At 34.3% G+C, this 18579-nt stretch overlaps 1 protein-coding gene across 5 annotated transcripts in view; it reads left to right on the forward strand.

Moving 5' to 3' along the window:
• LOC127882082 (protein NDRG3-like) overlaps window positions 1-18579 on the forward strand; it is a 95135-nt gene that overhangs the window by 12864 nt on the left and 63692 nt on the right. For 2 of the 5 annotated variants that reach the window (XM_052430513.1, XM_052430514.1), the window contains exon 1: window positions 494-568. The exons of 2 other annotated variants lie outside the window; for them this stretch is intronic. In XM_052430513.1, the coding sequence (XP_052286473.1) occupies window positions 509-568 (60 nt within the window). In that variant the 5' untranslated portion in view covers window positions 494-508. Of the gene's footprint in view, window positions 1-301; window positions 408-493; window positions 569-18579 lie in introns of those variants that run through there. One more of the 5 variants, XM_052430518.1, reaches the window with a different exon arrangement.

The following is an 18579-nucleotide window of genomic DNA, read 5'->3' on the forward strand; positions in this document are numbered from 1 at the left end:
ATTTCTTATATATGAAGCTTACATGAAGCAACATATTCTGATTTATTCATGTACATTTTTTGAAGCGTGTAACACTTTTTTAGTTAACTACCGGTAATTTTTTCACACGTCTGTGTGCATATGTAGCTGTCAAAACACCCATTGTTATTTTTTTTCTACCTTTAGCAGACTTTTAAACACCACTGTGTGCAAAGTGTTGTGCATTACTACATGCAGGTTTGTGATTATGATATTGTCATAACAGTCACTCATGCGTGTGACAGGTATTTCTTGTTTTGAAAGAATACAGCTCTCAACTCAATGAAGTACAAGTTGGAACCAGTTTGAGGTTGTTTTAGTATGGTTTTAAAACAATTAGTGATTGTACTATGCAGTGAATTGGAAATTTTGGATAGCGCATTTTCAAGGTGAATTCCGGTTGTTACTATATAAAACAATTAATTTTTAGCTCACCATTTCAAGATTTGCTCTAAGGTCAGCAATTATGATCACCTTGTGTCCGACATTCATGGTGATGCAGTCTACAGTGTCTGGTGTGCCTCATTTATGTAAAGGGATTTTTTTCACGGTGTGGTAAATTGACAAAATTGAAAAAAGTTGTTTCAGATTTGCAATTTTCTGTTTAGTTATGATATTTGTGAGGAAACAGTATTATAGAACATTTGCCATGGTCTAATATAGCCATTATTTGCATCTTTTGACGATTTAAAAGCTTGGAGCTTTTAAAATTTAATGTTTACATTTATCGATATAAAGCATTTAATGACAAACTTAAAAACATGCCAAAATCTGTGAAAAGGCCCCTTTATAGCTTGTTATCCATCTAGAGGCAACACTTATTAAATCTTGATGAAACTTGGTCAGAATGTTCATCCGGACAATATCTAGGCCAGGTTCGAATCTGAACCTCTAGCTTCCTAAAACTAGGTCACTGGGTCAAAGTTTACAAAAAAAATAATTACCTTTCTAGAGGCCACATTAATGGATTGATCTTGATGTAACTTTGTCAGAATTTTTTTGCTTGACAATATCTGGGCACATAACTGGGTCATGTGCTTTCAAAAACTATGTCACCAGATTAAATAATTTAAAAACCTTGTTACCTTTATAGAGGCCACAATTATTACTCAATCTTTATCAGAATGTTGTTCTCTTTTTTTAGCTACCCTGAGCTCCATGTGCTCTATGGTGAGCTTTTATGATTGCCTTTTGTCTGTATTTAGGCCAAGTTAAAAATCTGGGTCACATATGTTCTATAACTTTGTCACCATGTCAACTGTAAGAAAAAACTTATTACTTCTAGTAATAAAATAAGCGTAAATAATACGAGACAACTCTGTTTAATATCGAATATAGGGCTGACACAGTTACTCCCCTTTGATTTGAATGTTTTTCATAATACATTGTAGTCAGTTAAGGTTCATGTAAAGTGTCAAAAGGTGTATTCTTCAAATAGGGATAGTTAAATAAATGTCATTTAATTCAATTTATATGTTAATATGCTCGTAAATACTTGTAGAACATATCAGTAAATGAAAAAAATAAATATGCAAAATGTTGCTTTTGAAGACTTATACATTGCATGCATGAAAATATCAAATTAACTAACAGAGTTAAATTTAACAAATTCCTTTGTTGAAAAGATTGTATAGACTTAATTGTAGGTACTATAAATGAAAATTCCACACAACACACACCAACAATCCTAAAATATGCAAAAGAAAAACATCAACAAATGTCAAAAAGTAACAAACAAAATTAGGAACTACTTTAAGTATGGTGTACCAATTTGTGACATTTTGACATTAAACTATATTTACTATTTTACATTTGTTGGAAAAGTTACTTTATTTTAATTTTAATGATAAGAAAAGTACTACGAAAATATATACATGTTTTCTGTCTGCATGTGACATTTCATAATACTATACTGTTTACAATGTTTTACTATAGCCATATACTGCCATATAAGGAAAAATGTTGCACCCCTTGGCAGCCATGTTTTTCAAACAAAATTAACAATTTTCCAACTCATCAAACATATAATTTTTTACACCAATTTTATGAACAAATTTCATTCAAATCACACAATAAATGTGGCCTCTATAGTGTTAACAAGGTTTCACTTTATGTATATAATTAAGGACAAATGCCCCGCCCTATTGGCGGCAATGCTTTTCAAACAGATAGACACATTTTAAAATTCACTTATTTACTCACAATAGAGTAATAAGCATAGTCACAAAATGACACAATTACAAAAAAATGAACTATACTAACAAAAGGAAACACTTTAAATGTTCATTCAAAATTAAAAGTACTTTAAAAGACGACTTTATGACAACTTTCAAACATATGACGGCCATGTGCATGTCACTCCTCGAACACCATACACGATTTTTTCGATTAATTTGTGGGTTTCAAGGAAGTCGACCAACCACTATTTCAATTAAAAATCTAGACATAATATATTTGTTATCGGAAAAATTAATAATACAAATGTATTGCAAACGTACATATAAAACAAAGTAAACACTTACCTTTCTATAAAAACATTGTAAGCGTTCAAAAATGCATTTGTTATTGTCTGGCCATGTTGTCTGGTTCAGCTAGCCGTTATTTGCCGGAAATGTATTCGAAAAATATTTCGTTTCAAAATCGATCATTTATAAATTACTCACGATCCGTTTGTTCTAAAATTTGTATAATTTATTTATGAGGTAATTTCAAGTTATGTTATAAAGTAAATATTTAATATAAGCAATATTTAACAAATTCCCAAATACTAATCAATACACATTTCTGAGCAAGATATACGACCGATGAAATTAAATCGGGAGGAGAGTCAATTATATCAAGATTCTTTTCAAATAGTGCGTTTCAAGTAAGTGTCATTGTTATAGAGATATTATGAAAATGATATATTTTCATTAATTTTATTTGATAAGATTATAACTCTTATTGATCGCATGCTATGCACGTGGAAAGTTAGTATTTTTCCAAAATCTATAAATAGCGACTCATGGCATTGACATGTTCATTTTGAAATACGCATAGTGTCGTTGTGGGGCTGTATTGACGCAATTCAATGCTAGGAGTACCTTACATATTACTTGCATATACTGTTGGTGTTTTTATTTGGTGCATTTGTGTTTTTTTTTAATGAAATTGAGAATTTGCCATACATTGCAATATTTTTGCTAATAATTACATTATTACTAACATTTTTTTTTTTTTTTTATTGTATACATATACGGAATAAAAATGTGATTATTGCAACCATATGTAAATTGCATTAACTTATTTTGGGTATTACTGATCATTTTTATATTTTAAAATTTCTTCTATGTGGGGCCATTTTGGGACTTTACATGAACCTTAACATAGTGGTGTCATTTGTGTGGTATTGTTATGCGATTGTCTTTATGCCAAAAGTGGTGTGTAGCAGCCACACTGACCATTTTTAAGTCAGTGTGACATTTCCTGTCTGAGCTATAACTTTGCCATATATCTGTCAAGTTGCCTGTAGCACCTATCTCCTTACCTCAAAGCTCAATGTCTTTTTTAGTGTTTAGGACAAATTTGGTCACAAAACATCTTGCATATTTATTTCTGCCTCATTCATTACTTTGCCATAAATACATATAGAGGGATACTAAAATAACTTGGCACCAAAAAGTAAACAATTATAAGACATTGCATCTTGCATTGCAACTTTCTTACCTACCTCTAAGGCAGCGTTATAGATAATTTTTTACCCATGGCGATAAATACCCCCACTTTTCAAAGCATGGTGGTAAATGGTCCAATTTTGCCTTGCTTGAAGGTTAATTTGTTAAAAGTAAAACCATTGCCGACTTTTGAATGTTGATTGCTCCCTCAGTGGCCCAAACATTATCAGCCTTGTATTGTTGGCAGATTTTACATCTTAGACGAACTTCGTCCTTACCCTCCACCTCTGTGAGCCACGGAAAACTTTTTTGCCAACTTTAAACAGTTGTTTTATAAGCGTTTAAGTGTGTCCTTTTGATTTGAAACAGAGGAAATTATATCATTCAATATTGGCAGTGCAATGTTTTTACTGGATATAACTTTTGCCGTATAAAAAATAATCAATTTTACTTTGAGAAGTAATTTGTTTTGGCTTCGAAGAAGCCATGCTGGCCTTTTCGTGTAATTTAATAAACACATAAGCGCTGGAGTGTCTGTTAAAAAAATCAATTCTAAATTTACCATGCGTTTAGATGATACAGAGTATACATACCGACTGGCTAACTATTACTACAATCCAGCGCACAAATTAGCTCTAATTTTGATGATAACCAGTCTCATATTATGGCGAAAGACAATCAGCTGATCATATTTTGTGATAACTTTTTACGCAATGAATGTACATCATTTGCTGCGTTAGTCCAGATTGGCTTGCTAAAATGTAGGCACGGAAATGATAAATTTAGCGTATCTTGATATTTTTAATGCGTACATTACGCTCATACGCAGCTTATCTAGAACGCTGCTCTAAGGTCAAGGTTTAAGATAAAGGTCAAAAGCCAAATTTGGCAAAAAACAGCACAAAAATTTATTTTTCCGTGATATATTTTTTTGTGTATTATATAATATAATATTGATGGATTTTTAAAATAACTTGGCACAAATGCAAATGTGAAATGTGTCCCTAACTCAAAGGTCAAGGTCAAACTTAAAGAGATATTATGGGCATTTTCCACTGTTGAATTGATCTAAAAAGAATAAACAGGTCAAAAGAAATAGTTAAAATGTGGTAACTGACCAATTACATGTATCTACAACTCATCTTGCTGCCAGTTGTTTATATAAATATATATTATTTTCCATATTTTACGTGACTCACCCAGTCCTCTAAGCCAAAACGATCCGTATAACAAAATTGTGTCATATGAACGAATCTGCATGAAAACTATATTTAGACTCGCATAAAACTACATTTATACTCACATCGTGCATCGAATCATTTCTGTCATCAGTTGTCAAAACGAAAGTACAGCTGATATTCAAATGGATTATTTTCTGGATATTGTTTTAGTATTTTGATGCTGCATTAAATAAGTGTATATGAAGTGAAAACACCAAAAATAAACAACAATTGCGATCGACACCTATATACTGTTAGATGCCCATAATATTACTTTAAAGTTACATAAATACTATGCCCATAATAAAATCAACACATATTTTGCAAAATATTTTGTAAAATAAAGTTAACCCTTAAAAAAATCAGTGTTCCTTAATATATAGTTATAGCAATAGCCAAATTTCAACGCTAAATGTGGTAGCATAGAATAACCAGATACAAAATGCTTGTTTTTATGCCCCCTTCTTCGAAGAAAAAAGAAGTTTTTGGCCTGTCTGTCATTCTGTTCCAAAACTTTTACCATGGTTAAAGTTTGATAACTTTTGCAATATTGAAGATAGCAACTTCATGTTTGGCATGCATGTGTATTTCATGGAGCTGCACATTTTGGGTTGTGAAAAGTCAAGATCAAGTTCATCCTTCAAGGTCAAAGGTCAAATATTGTATTTTTCTTTCCTAAAACTTTACCCTTTGTTAAAGTTTGGTTTATAACTTTTTGAATATTGAAGATAGCAACTTGATATTTGGCATGTATGTGTATCTCATGAAGCTGCACATTTTGAGTGGTGAAAGGTCAAGGTCATCCTTCAAGGTCAAATGTCAAAAAGTACAATCCAAGGGAAGAAATAAGCTTTAAAGGGGAGATAATTTCTAAACCTGCCAAATGATATATTGAAATTTTATTTCAAAGCGGCGCAATAGGGGGCATTGTGTTTCTGACAAAAATATCTCTTGTTCTTTTTTGCGGGACAATGTTTCGCCACGATATCCGAACAGGCAGCGTCAGAAGAAATACGAATTCATGAAAACTACGTCATGCTTTCAAAGCCATCGCTTCGCTTCGCTTGTAAATGTTCGAATATCATTGCCGGAAATTCACATGGTATACTTTGTGGCCAAAAAAAATGAAAGCGAGCATTTTGTATCACTTTAAATCTTTGTTACCAGACCTCATCTAGCATTGGAATTTTGGCTATTGCTTTTAGGAACATTGATTTTTTTATGTGTTTGACAAATAATATTATTATTGTCACTCATTAACATGAACACACACAACATACAAACTATGATTTGTGTACTTTTTAGATGGTCGCTATGGCGACCGTCTAATGTGCTTGATGTAAAATTCAGGTCGATACAGCCTGGGTATGATTAGCCCAATTCCCGCTTACACTACGCGCGAAGAAAGAGTTGTATAATTTATGCAAGAGGTTTGAGTTCTCCAATTATGTTTATTCACAAATGGAAACATTATATTAATATCGTGTTAAATGCAATAGTTTCGAATGGTGTTTTATAGAAAAGAATTAAAAAAAACAATGATCGTATTGCACGTGTCGCGGAGGAGATTGTTTATGAATGATTAAAATAGTCCACTTTCTGCTGCGTCTGCGTGACGTAGTATTTTGGCTCATCTCATTCATAAATCTGAGGCTGGCGATAAACAAAGGGGAGTCCGGGTGAGAATTACGCACTAGTATAAGGTTACGCTTGTTTATATTCACAGGTCTCAATTAATAACACGTTGACCACGAGTTCAACAATTATTACCGGGATACGATAGACAACATAAAAATGATTCATTATCGCTGAAACTGTTAAAAAATTTTTAAATATAACAAGAATATTCTCTAAAAAATGTAGTCTTGCTGTTTTGAAATAAGGTTTGGAATTTTGGTTTCTAAATAACTTAATTAAAAACAAAAGTTTAATTATAGTGTTTTTTACTTTTAGTCGCATATTTACCGCATTATAATGTGTGTTATAATAGGCAAACCATACATTAGTAAAATTCAATCTGCCTTCGCACATAGAAGGAATGGGTCAATTAGGTGCTGCGTTTCCTTTGCTTACTTCAGTTAGAGGTCAATTCTTTACGTAAAAGCAATCACAAGGCCCCGGCTTCAGAGGAATTGCGGAGCGTTCTTACATAATTAAAGTCGTAGTCGCATGGTATTTGCGTTTAGCGTCCTATTTGGTCACGTGGTTCTTTTTCGCGGGTGTTTTGGCATTCATGATATGAGGCTATTAATAGATGCGCCTGTCGATAAACAAAGGAAAGTTTACGGGCGATAACAACGCAATAGGTTACGCTCTCACATACAACTCAATGACATAGTACAGGTCGTAAATTGAGAGATTTGGGAAAAAGTTGACGCTTATTTATATTCTCAATTTATAAAACGTTGAACATAAGTTCAACAATAACTTCAGCGATACGATAGACTAAAAAAAATCATAATCACTTAACCCGAATATAACAAATAATTTATAATAATAATACGAATGACCTGTTTCATAACCTCGTTGAAGCTACTACATCGGGTATTTCTGGAAAGCGTTCTTGGTTCTCAACACATAGCGGCGATCTTGTGTATTTACGGGTGCTAGCAACGCAATAGTAGAAGCTTAGTAGAAGGGTTAGCTTGTTTATATTCACAGTTCTCAATACATTGACAGTTGGATATGAGTTCATCAATTACTCAGGCATACTATAGGCAACCTCGAAAATGCTTTATAATCGCTAAAACCGAAAACAACTAAATATATTATATTAAATATATTTATAACAATACATGTCTTTTAAAAATGTAGTCGGCGTATACGCCGACTTTGAAATAAAGTTAGCAATTTACTTTTCTAAATAATTGAATACAATTAAACAAAAGTTAAACTATTGTGTTGTGTTTTTCACTTGTAAGCTGCATATTCACCGCATGAAATGTGTGTTAGCATTGTCAAACCACACATTAGTGTGAGTAAATAAAAAATATACTACGGGAGAGCACTTCATATGTGTCCTCATATGCCTTGTTATGAGTATCTTTCTTCATTATCGAAATATATCGTATGTTTATATTTGATTTAAACGCAGTTTTCTTTCGTCACATTTAAATCACACGTCAATAGCGCCGTCATGCGAAAATGGGTATTATGCGTTTCGGCAAGCGTTTGTTAAACCCAACATGTGCTCTTGCGCAGTCAGGCCATAGGCGACGCTGTTCGCTTTAAAATCACTCAATATGTTATGTTTCTCCTTACCAGAAGGAGGGATAGCTGAGTGGGCTATTTATATGATGGGCGCATATGGAATAAGACCCATTTTCGCATGACGAGGGTCATTACAAATCTCATTGCGAATTGAAAATCCCACATTTAAAAACAATGCTTTTTGATACAAAATTGAATTCAAAATAGCAAACTTGTTAATAATGGCAGCCTATCGACGCATTAAGGAATGCTTTCCAGACGTGCTGACCAAGTACGGCAAACATTGTGGTATGATAATTAAACGATTTTCTCTTATCGTGACACTATACTATTTCGCTAATGATTGTTTTCTCATCTTGGAGGCGAAATTGAAATTCTGCGAGATGGATTGTAACGCGTAATTGTAACAGGGCCACAATTTGTGTCGTTTGAGCATACAGAGAGTAGTCCGGAATTCCTTACACTGAACAGTGCTACATCCTTTGAATTGAGCACATACGCAGTGATGTAGCAAAAATTCAGAGGTTGTATCTCGAATCAGCTTATTAAATATTCGAAAATATTCATGCGTGTCTGTTGGCGTTATGTTAAAGTCACTAAGATGAAAACTGAAACAGCTTCGCCTAAAAGCGCATTAGTGCTCTATACCTATGTTTATGTTAGCGTTGTTGACACCGTGTGAACTGCTCGGGTAACAAGTAAAGCATAAAAAGCAATGTTTATATACTTTTATTCCTCCATATACAAGATACGAAGATTATTGTATATTTTGAATTTGTATATGGTGTCAAAAATCAAAAGTTTTGTACACGGAACTTTCATTATGAATTTATATTCTTGGTGAGATAGTCATTTGATATTAGAAAAAATATTCCTTTAATATGATGGTGACTGCAAATTTTCTTTATATTAAGTTCTCATTACCATTTTCATCATACTTTCTTTGCTTTCAGAACTTCCAAAAAAGCATGCTGTTTTTATTTTGTCTTAGTTATTTCTATGAAATAATAAGGATGATAAAAAGTGCACACAAAACTCGACCCGTGCGCTATGACACACACTTTTTAAAGTTGAATGGCGTGTGTTCATTTCAAACTTGCGATTGATTTTGAAAAATGAATTGCGTGTTAAATTATGCAATAGCGAACATCTTCAGTGCCTTCAGCGCTTTGATTCTAACAGTTTGTGCAATCAACTAATTGCTGATTAAAATTTTCAGACTTTTGTTCTTTTGTTTGACAAATTAACTTGGAATGCAAAATGGTGCCAAACCCCATATTTCTTGTTCTTTGTTTGAAAATGTAAGCAGTCTACCGCTACTGTCGACATGTTTGCTCAGTTTCACTAAAACATTGAGATGACATTTTATTAAATTTATAAGAAGATTAATATGTTTGGTAATAATGGAACAATTCCATTGAACATATGTCATGAAATAATACACCAGTAGTTGATAGATTATAAATTGATATTTGATTTAATGCAAGATACATAACTCTTGCATGATATCAGGGTATTGTATTATCGAGTTATCTCCCTTTCAAAAACTAAATTTCATTTCATATTTGAGGAAGATAAGTCTGTATGTAAATGTTTAACAAAGTAGTTTGAACAAGGTTGATAAAGCAGTCTCTCATTTCGTGACAGTCCTTTCATATGGCCGGCTAAATGAGCTGCCTTTAAGAAGTTTTAAGATTGTAAACCGACAGTTTCACAGATGGGCAAACATACATGTACATAAATCTTAAAATGGAAAATATATTTTAGTATATACTTTTTAAACAACATCTCTTAAAGCTGTGAAATTTACATGGAGTATCGGTGTCATGCAATTAAATTTTGCAATGATTTATTTTGCTTGCGTAAAATCAATAGATTGAGAATTTGGCCTACTTATTTGATGTATTATTATCTGATGAACAATATTGATTGCATTTAAAACAAAAAGTGAAAAGCAATATAAATTGTTATAAATTGTTATCAAGATAATCATTTTTAGCTCATCTATTTTTTGAAAAAAAAAAAGAGCTATTGTCATCACCTTGGCATCAGGTTAAGTTTTGCGTTTAGGCCCACTTTTCTCATAAAGTATCAATGCTATTGCATTCAAACTTGGTACACTTACCGGTACTTACTATCATGAGGGGACTGGGCAGGCAAAGTTAGATAACTCTGGCGTGCATTTTGACAGAATTATGTGCCCTTTTTATACTTAGAAAAATTGAAAATTTTGGTTAAGTTTTGTGTTTAGGTCCGTTTTTAGCTCATCTATTAAAAAAAAAAATTATGAGCTATTGTCATCACCTTGGCGTCGGCGTTGGCGTCCGGTTAAGTTTTGCATTTAAGTCCACTTTTCTCAAAAAGTATCAATGCTATAGCATTCAAACTTGGTACACTTACTTACTATCATGAGGGGACTGGACAGGTAAAGTTAGATAACTCTGGCGTGCATTTTGACAGAATAATGTGCCCTTTTTATACTTAGAAAATGGAAAATTTTGGTTAAGTTTTGTGTTTAGGTCCATTTTATTCCTTAAGTATCAAAGCTATTGCTTTCATACTTGCAACACTTACTAACTATCATAAGGGGACTGTGCAGGCAAAGTAATGTAACTCTGACTGGCATTTTGACAGAATTATGTGCCCTTTTTATACTTAGAAAATTGAAAATTTTGTTAAGTTTTGTGTTTTGGTCCACTTTACCCCTAAACTATCATAGGTATTGCTTTCATACTTGGAACACTCGCAAACTATCATAAGGGTACAGTAAAAGGACAAGTTGCATAACTCAGGTTGTCATTTTTACGGAATTATGGCCCTTTTTTGACTTAGTAACTTTGAATATATGGTTAAATTTTGTGTTTCGATCCACTTTACTTCTAAAGTATCAAGGCTATTGCTTTCAAACTTCAAATACTTTCATGCTATCATGAGGTTACTGTACCTGGCAAGTTGAATTTTACCTTGACCTTTGAATGACCTTGACTCTCAAGGTCAAATTATTAAATTTTGCTAAAAATGCCATAACTTTTTTATTTATGATTAGATTTGATTGATACTTTGACAAAACTACTCTTACCTGACATACCACAATAGACTCCACCCAAACCATCCCCCGTGCCCTTCCCCCCCCCCCCACGAATCCCCCCCCCCTGCTAATTTTTAACCAGGTTTACCGAAGGAAAAAACTGGTTATTAGATTGGCGAATGCGGGCGGGCGGGCGGAACAAGCTTGTCCGGGCCATAACTATGTCGTTCATTGTCAGATTTTAAAATCATTTGGCACATTTGTTCACCATCATTGGACGGTGTGTCGCACAAAATAATTACGACGATATCTCCAAGGTCAAGGTCACACTTTGAGTTCAAAGGTCAAAAATGGCCATAAATGAGCTTGTCTGGGCCATAACTATGTCATTTATTGTGAGATTTTAAAATCATTTGGCACATTTGTTCACCATCATGGGACGGTGCGTGGCATGAAAGAATCACGTCAATATCTCCAATGTCAAGGTTGCCACGACTAAAAATAGATTAATTTTCAAACAAACTTACAAAGGGGGTTAATTTTGTTTGTTCATTTCAAAAGTTCAGCTTGAGTTGTCTCCCTTTATCAGAATTTTTTTCACAATGAAAACCTGGTTTTGTGACAATTTTGTCCCTTGTTTTTTTTTTTTTTTTTAAGATCATCTCACAAATGACCACCACACCCTCACACTTTACCCCCAACCCCCACCCCACCCCCCATTTTTTTTTTTTTTTGAAACAGTTAAAAAACACAAATATTTATTTTTATTATTTTATTTTTGAAATACCGTCCAACCATCGCACCCAAGAATCCCCTCCCCCCACACCCGAATTTTTATGCCCCCCTTTGAAGAAGAGGGGGTATATTGCTTTGCTCATGTCGGTCTGTCGGTCAATCGGTCCGTCCGTCCACCAGGTGGTTGTCATACGATTACTCAAGAACGCTTGGGCCTACGATCATGAAACTTCATAGGTACATTGATCATGACTCGCAGATGACCCCTATTGATTTTGAGGTCACTAGGTCAAAGGTCGAGGTCACGGTGACTTGAAATAGTAAAATGGTTTTTGAATAGGGCTGTCACGATTCACCGGTATATCGGTATATCGCGGTGCATGTCGTGACAAAAATCGCACCGCGGTACGGCGTTGCCGCACCGGTTTTTTTATATTATTATATTAGCACAGATATAAATACATTACATAATTAGTTTTATATAGATATCGTTTTGAAAAATGTAGAAGCGATTCAAAAGGGGCTAAATAAATAATCCGTTAATATCCAGGGGTCCGTCTTATCAAAGATCGTACGACATTGTTTACTTATGATTGCATTTTGTAATTTAAAAATATAAGTGATTATAATTTGTTTGTTTCAAATATAATGGATATTTGACAGCTTCTTTGGAAATGAATGGAAATGTTCAACAAAAGTAATTATAAATGCGACGGTTACGTTTATACAATGTACGGCGCTTCAAAAATTGCATCGTAAGGTGAGAATGTCGTACGATGTTTGATAAGACGGGCCCCAGGTCAAGCAAGCGCTTCCACTTGTAGATGTTTAACTTTCACGTTTAAAATACGGCGATGTATGGGTCCGTACCTTTTTATACGCCCGTATAAAATACGGGACGTATTATGTGAAACCCCTTGGCGGGCGGGCGGGCGGCGGGCGGAAGGCATCACTTTGTCCGGACTCTAATTCAAATTGTATTCATCCGATCTTCACCAAACTTGGTCAGCAGTTGCATCTAGTTGATATCTAGGCCAAGTTCGAATATGGGTCATGCCGGGTCAAAAACTAGGTCATAGAGTCAATAAGTGCATTTTCAAAGGGGCCACTTTGTCCGGACTCTATTTCAAATTGCATTCATCCGATCTTCACCAAACTTGGTCAGCAGTTGCATCTAGTTGATATATAGGCCAAGTTCGAATATGGGTCATGCCGGGTCAAAAACTAGGTCATAGGGTCAATTAGTGCATTTTCAACGGCGCCACTTTGTCCGGACTCTAATTCAAATTGTATTCATCCGATCTTCACCAAACTTGGTCAGTAGTTGCATCTAGTTGATATCTAGGTCAAGTCCGAATATGGGTCATGCTGGGTCAAAAACTAGGTCAAAGGGTCAATTAGTGCATTTTACTTTGTCCGGACTCTAATTCAAATTGTATAAATCTTATCTTCACCAAACTTGGTCAGTAGTTGCATCTAGTTGATATCTAGGCCAAGTTCGAATATGGGTCATGCCAGGTAAAAAACTAGGTCATAGGGTCAATTAGTCCATTTTCAACAGCGCCACTTTGTCCGGACTCTTATTCAAATTGTATTCATCCGATCTTTACCAAACTTGGTCAGTAGTTGCATCTAGTTGATATCTAGGTCAAGTTCGAATATGGGTCATGTCGGGTCAAGAACTAGGTCATAGGGTCAATTAGTGCATTTTCAACGGCGCCACTTTGTCCGGACTCTAATTCAAATTGTATTCATCCGAAACTTTTAAACAACTTTTTATCCTGCGTCAAAGTGGTATGGGGGTCTAAACAATTATGATTTAAATATTGTGTTTTAGAGAACAAATGAGACTAAGTGTACACTTATTGATATCAATGCATATATATGAATATATCAGTTATATAAGTTGTTGTTGTTTTTTTTGCTTATTTCCAAAACAAATACATCAATCATCAGTGTATCATCTCCAATGGCACACGAATCGGGCGTATATTGCTCCGTCATGCGGCGCTCTTGTTTGGAATTAGGGACAGATTTCCTTGCAAGTTCATAATTATCCAAAAGATGTTTATTCTGTTTCTTATTTTCTTTCTTTAGTATATCGATCGTTCAAAGCATGGCACTTCCGAATCATGTTATCTTAAGATTCTGAATAAATCGAGGAAGAGTCAGAACGCTACGGATTTTCAATACTGGGCCCGCTGACTCCGCATTTTGAACATGCCCTTGAAGCGTTCGATTTACACAGATCGTAGTCACAGCTATTGTAAACAACATGGCGGACATTTTAGAAAAAGACGCGAACAATAACAATGACTACTTCTATCAAGTTTATTACAGTTTCTTTTACAGTTTCTAGTCATGATACTATGATACCAGTGTTTTCTGATTATTGAGTTTAATAAAGTTTGTAAAACTTGTTATTCTGCTGTTTTCTTCACAGATACATATTCTGTAAAATATCGCGGTACGTACCGCGATACAGTGCTGCCGTACCACGATATACCGCGGTACGCTCACGGCGTATCGTGACAGCCCTATTTTTGAATGATAAATCAAGAATGCATACGCGGCCAACAGGGCACACTCTAAACAATATTACTGAAGCAACTGGTCTGTAATCCTAAATCTATAATTATCAGTCCAATGAAACATCATCCCCCAAGTAAAATACAGTGGATCAGTAAAAATAATATTAGAAATGAGATTTTTTGTATATTTTGTATATTTAATATTGTGTTAATGTTTAATTTTGTTGATTAATATAAATATAAGCAGGACAGGGGAGGTAATACACTATAATATATTTCTTATATACAGGGGAAACAAATGCAATAAGTTTAAATTTATTGTAACAGCATTTGCCTCCCCTGTAATATATTTAAATTTTACCAAATGTAAGGCTAACTGCATTTTTGTAATGCATACTACTACTACTACTACTACTACTACTACTACTACTACTACTACTACTACTACTACTACTCTACTACTACTACCACTACTACTACTACTACTACTACTACTACTACTACTACTACTACTACAGGTTTTTTTTTGGCCCTATTTTATAGCCGAAATTCGGCTATGTTCCCAATCCCTAAAAGTATACTTTTTCCCAAAATGTGGCAAAAAATTCCCAATTGCCAAAAAAAAAAAAATATATATATATTTTTTATTTTTTTTTATTTTTTTTAAAGAAGTCTTATGTGTATTTTATGTCAATTTGAATTTAATTACATCTAACAAAGTATTATATGATTTTTTTCTTTTAATTTGAATGATTATAAAGAGTTAAATCAAATTTAGTATTTCTCCAATCAGTGGACTTTTCGTGTGGAAAAAAAGGCTAATGAATTTATTTTCCCAATTTCATGAAAATGCCGATAAAATTCTCAATTCCAAACAGTGGGAAAAAAACCTGTACTCCTACTACTCTACTACTACTACTTCTACCACTACTACTACTACTACTACTACTACTACTACTACTACTACTTCTCTTACTACTACTACTACTACTACTACTACTACTACTACTACTACTACTACTACTACTACTACTACTACTTCTACTACTACAACTACTACTACTACTACTACAACTACTATTATTTCTTCTGCTACCACCACCACCACCACCATCACCACCACCACCACCAGTTTTGGAAGATAATGTAATAAATGTCCACACCCCCACACTATACACCGCTCTTCACTCCACCCCTCCCTCCTTTGTGATTGAAATTGAGAGTCCCTTCACCTTTAAAAAGAAAATAGATGAGCGGTCTGCACCCGCAAGGCGGTGCTCTTGTTTATCTTTAGAGCGGCTTAAATTCAATTTCTGTATTTTTTACAAGAACACAGGGTGTTAATGGGAATTAACTCTGCAATACATGGGTTAATTTATAGAACCTTTGTTTAAACGTCAGTATATAAGATATTAAAAAAGTTATGGGGAAATATTTACACCAGAAAAAAGCAGATGATTTCAATGTTGAATAAGCAGAAAACCTATCAGTAAATATTAATTGTTTTATTATTTTAAAAGATACAGAAATATATTGTGAAAACATATGGAGGTGTCAATTTTCCGGATTATTCCAGAAATCCGGATTTTCAGCCGACCAGGGTAGATTTTGAGATCAATTAAAATCCCATTATATATTTTTTTGAGGGGGGGAGGGGGGGGGGGTATGGTAAAATTTGTTTGAAAGCGTGATCAATTTAGAACGAAATTGATATATTTGTTAAAGCTTTATCATCTTTGTGCTCAGTTTGCGCCAATTTTGCGAGTATTTTATTTATTTATTATGCCCCTCTTTGAAGAAGAGGGGGTATATTGCTTTGCTCATGTCGGTCTGTCGGTCAGTCTGTCGGTCCGTCCACCAGGTGGTTGTCAGACAATAACTCAAGAACGCTTGGGCCTAGGATCATGAAACTTCATAGGTACATTGATCATGACTCGCAGATGACCCCTATTGATTTTGAGGTCACTAGGTCAAAGGTCAAGGTAACGGTGACCCGAAATAGTAAAATGGTTTTTGAATGATAATTCAAGAACGCATATGCCTAGGATCATGAAACTTCATGGGTAGATTGATCATGACTTGCAGATGACCCCTATTGATTTTGAGGTCACTAGGTCAAATGTCACGGTCACAATTACCCGAAATAGTAAAATGGTTTCCGGATGATAACTCAAGAATGCATACGCCTAGGATCATGAAACTTCATGGGTAGATTGATCATAACTCGCAGATGACCCCTATTGATTTTGAGGTCACTAGGTCAAAGGTCAAGGTCATGGTGACCCGAAATAGTAAAATGGTTTTCGGCTGATAACTTGAGAACGCATACGCCTAGGATCGTGAAACTTCATAGGTACATTGATCGTGACTTGCAGATGACCCCTATTGATTTTCAGGTCACTAGGTCAAAGGTCAAGGTCACAGTGACAAAAATCGTATTCACACAATGGCTGCCACTACAACGGACAGCCCATATGGGGGGGCATGCATGTTTTACAAACAGCCCATGTTTCTGATTGGCTAGCCGATGAAATAGACATGAAAGATAACTGATGGAAAATCGTCCCTACTTTCCGAAATTTTTACAAGTCAACGAAACGTTGCACATGTCCACCATCATGAAATATTCTATGTGATCTATTAGCAAAGTTAAGCAGTTCAATGGCATATTGTCAAGCAATATGTTAACCAAATAATATATACTACATATTTGCTAGGTAAATGGTTTTCATTTTTCAGTATTCAAATGATATGCAGATTTTATTTCCTGTGAAAAACACGTAATCTTTTATATTTTCGTTTTTGGATACAGCATTTTTGCTGATTCAATTAATTTTAGCTCGGCTGTTTTCAGAGAAAACCCGATGTATTTTCATAGCCAGCTTTCCCTCAGCCGTCAGCCGTCCGCAGTAGGCGACCGCGGCGTCGTGCTAAAACCTTAACATTGGCTCTAAAATCAAAGTGCTTCCACCTACAACTTTGAAACTTCATATGTTGATGCACCTTGATGAGTTCTACATGCCACACCCAATTTTGTTTCACTAGGTCAAAGGTCAAGGTCACTGTGACCTCTAAAAAAAATAAAAAAAATTGACAAGCTTTCGCAGCCGAGAGGGCACCCATTATGCGGTGCTCTTGTTTATGTCCATTATAAACATATATGTATATACTTGACATACATTTATTTACAGGATTTACCATGTTTGCATTATATACAGCAAAGATAACGTGGCAAGCAACTACTTGTTATACAGGCAAAGACATTTTTGTTATACAGATTAAGAAGCGATGTTTTATAGAGATAAAGAAGCTATTTTACAGAGACAAAAAAGCTTTTTCTTTATACATACACAGAAGAAATTTTTATTACATTAAAGAATATCAATTTTTATACACACTTAGAGAGACTTTTTTGGCTGATAGGGAAAAATACCGGTGTTGTTCAGTTGTCCATATTATATTTACTTAGGTTCAAGTCATAGAGCTGCATACAGAAATTAACTAAATGTTCCATTATATTTTTTTTATTTTTATTTTTAACTTTTATTTAGAATTTTTTGTCAGCTATTGGGAAACTTGTAGTTTTTTCCTAATTGGGAAAGTGCCGCTTTCCGATACTTTTTAAAGAAGGAAAAAGTCGCCGACTTAAGATGCTATTTTTTACACACTGTCAAAGCGGCAGATGTTCTAAAATTTTAGCTTCAAAATCTTATGAGAAATTTTTTTTCCTGGTAAGCTGTTACAAATAAAAGTTAAAACTGTTACAATACAAACTTTTCCAGAAGGTTGCTGTAAAAAAAAAATATGTACTATTTACTTTGGGTTATTTTTGACAAGCAAAATAATATATCTTTCAGTTAAATAATAATTTGTTAGATCATTTTGTCAACTTTGATGCAATTCATAGAAATGTTCATTAGGTGGTTCTCTTTCAAAGTTGCTAAAAAGGTTCTGGTCAACTGCACAAGAGAGATGTTTACAGTCAAGTGCACAAAGCAGTCTCTTATGTCAGTCATTTATCATCTGTTTCTATTCGTTTCATCCAATCTTGTTCATCGTAACTGAGTCTGTAACATAAAAATGTATTGTTCTCTCAGTAACTAACTCTTTCAGGGCTGGAACCAAATTTTGAAGGCATTTGCAAACAGTTTGTATCCGATGAAACGCCACAGAACATGGCGTTT

The sequence above is a fragment of the Dreissena polymorpha genome, chromosome 5 (assembly GCF_020536995.1).
Source record: "Dreissena polymorpha isolate Duluth1 chromosome 5, UMN_Dpol_1.0, whole genome shotgun sequence".
Lineage (NCBI taxonomy): Eukaryota > Metazoa > Mollusca > Bivalvia > Myida > Dreissenidae > Dreissena > Dreissena polymorpha.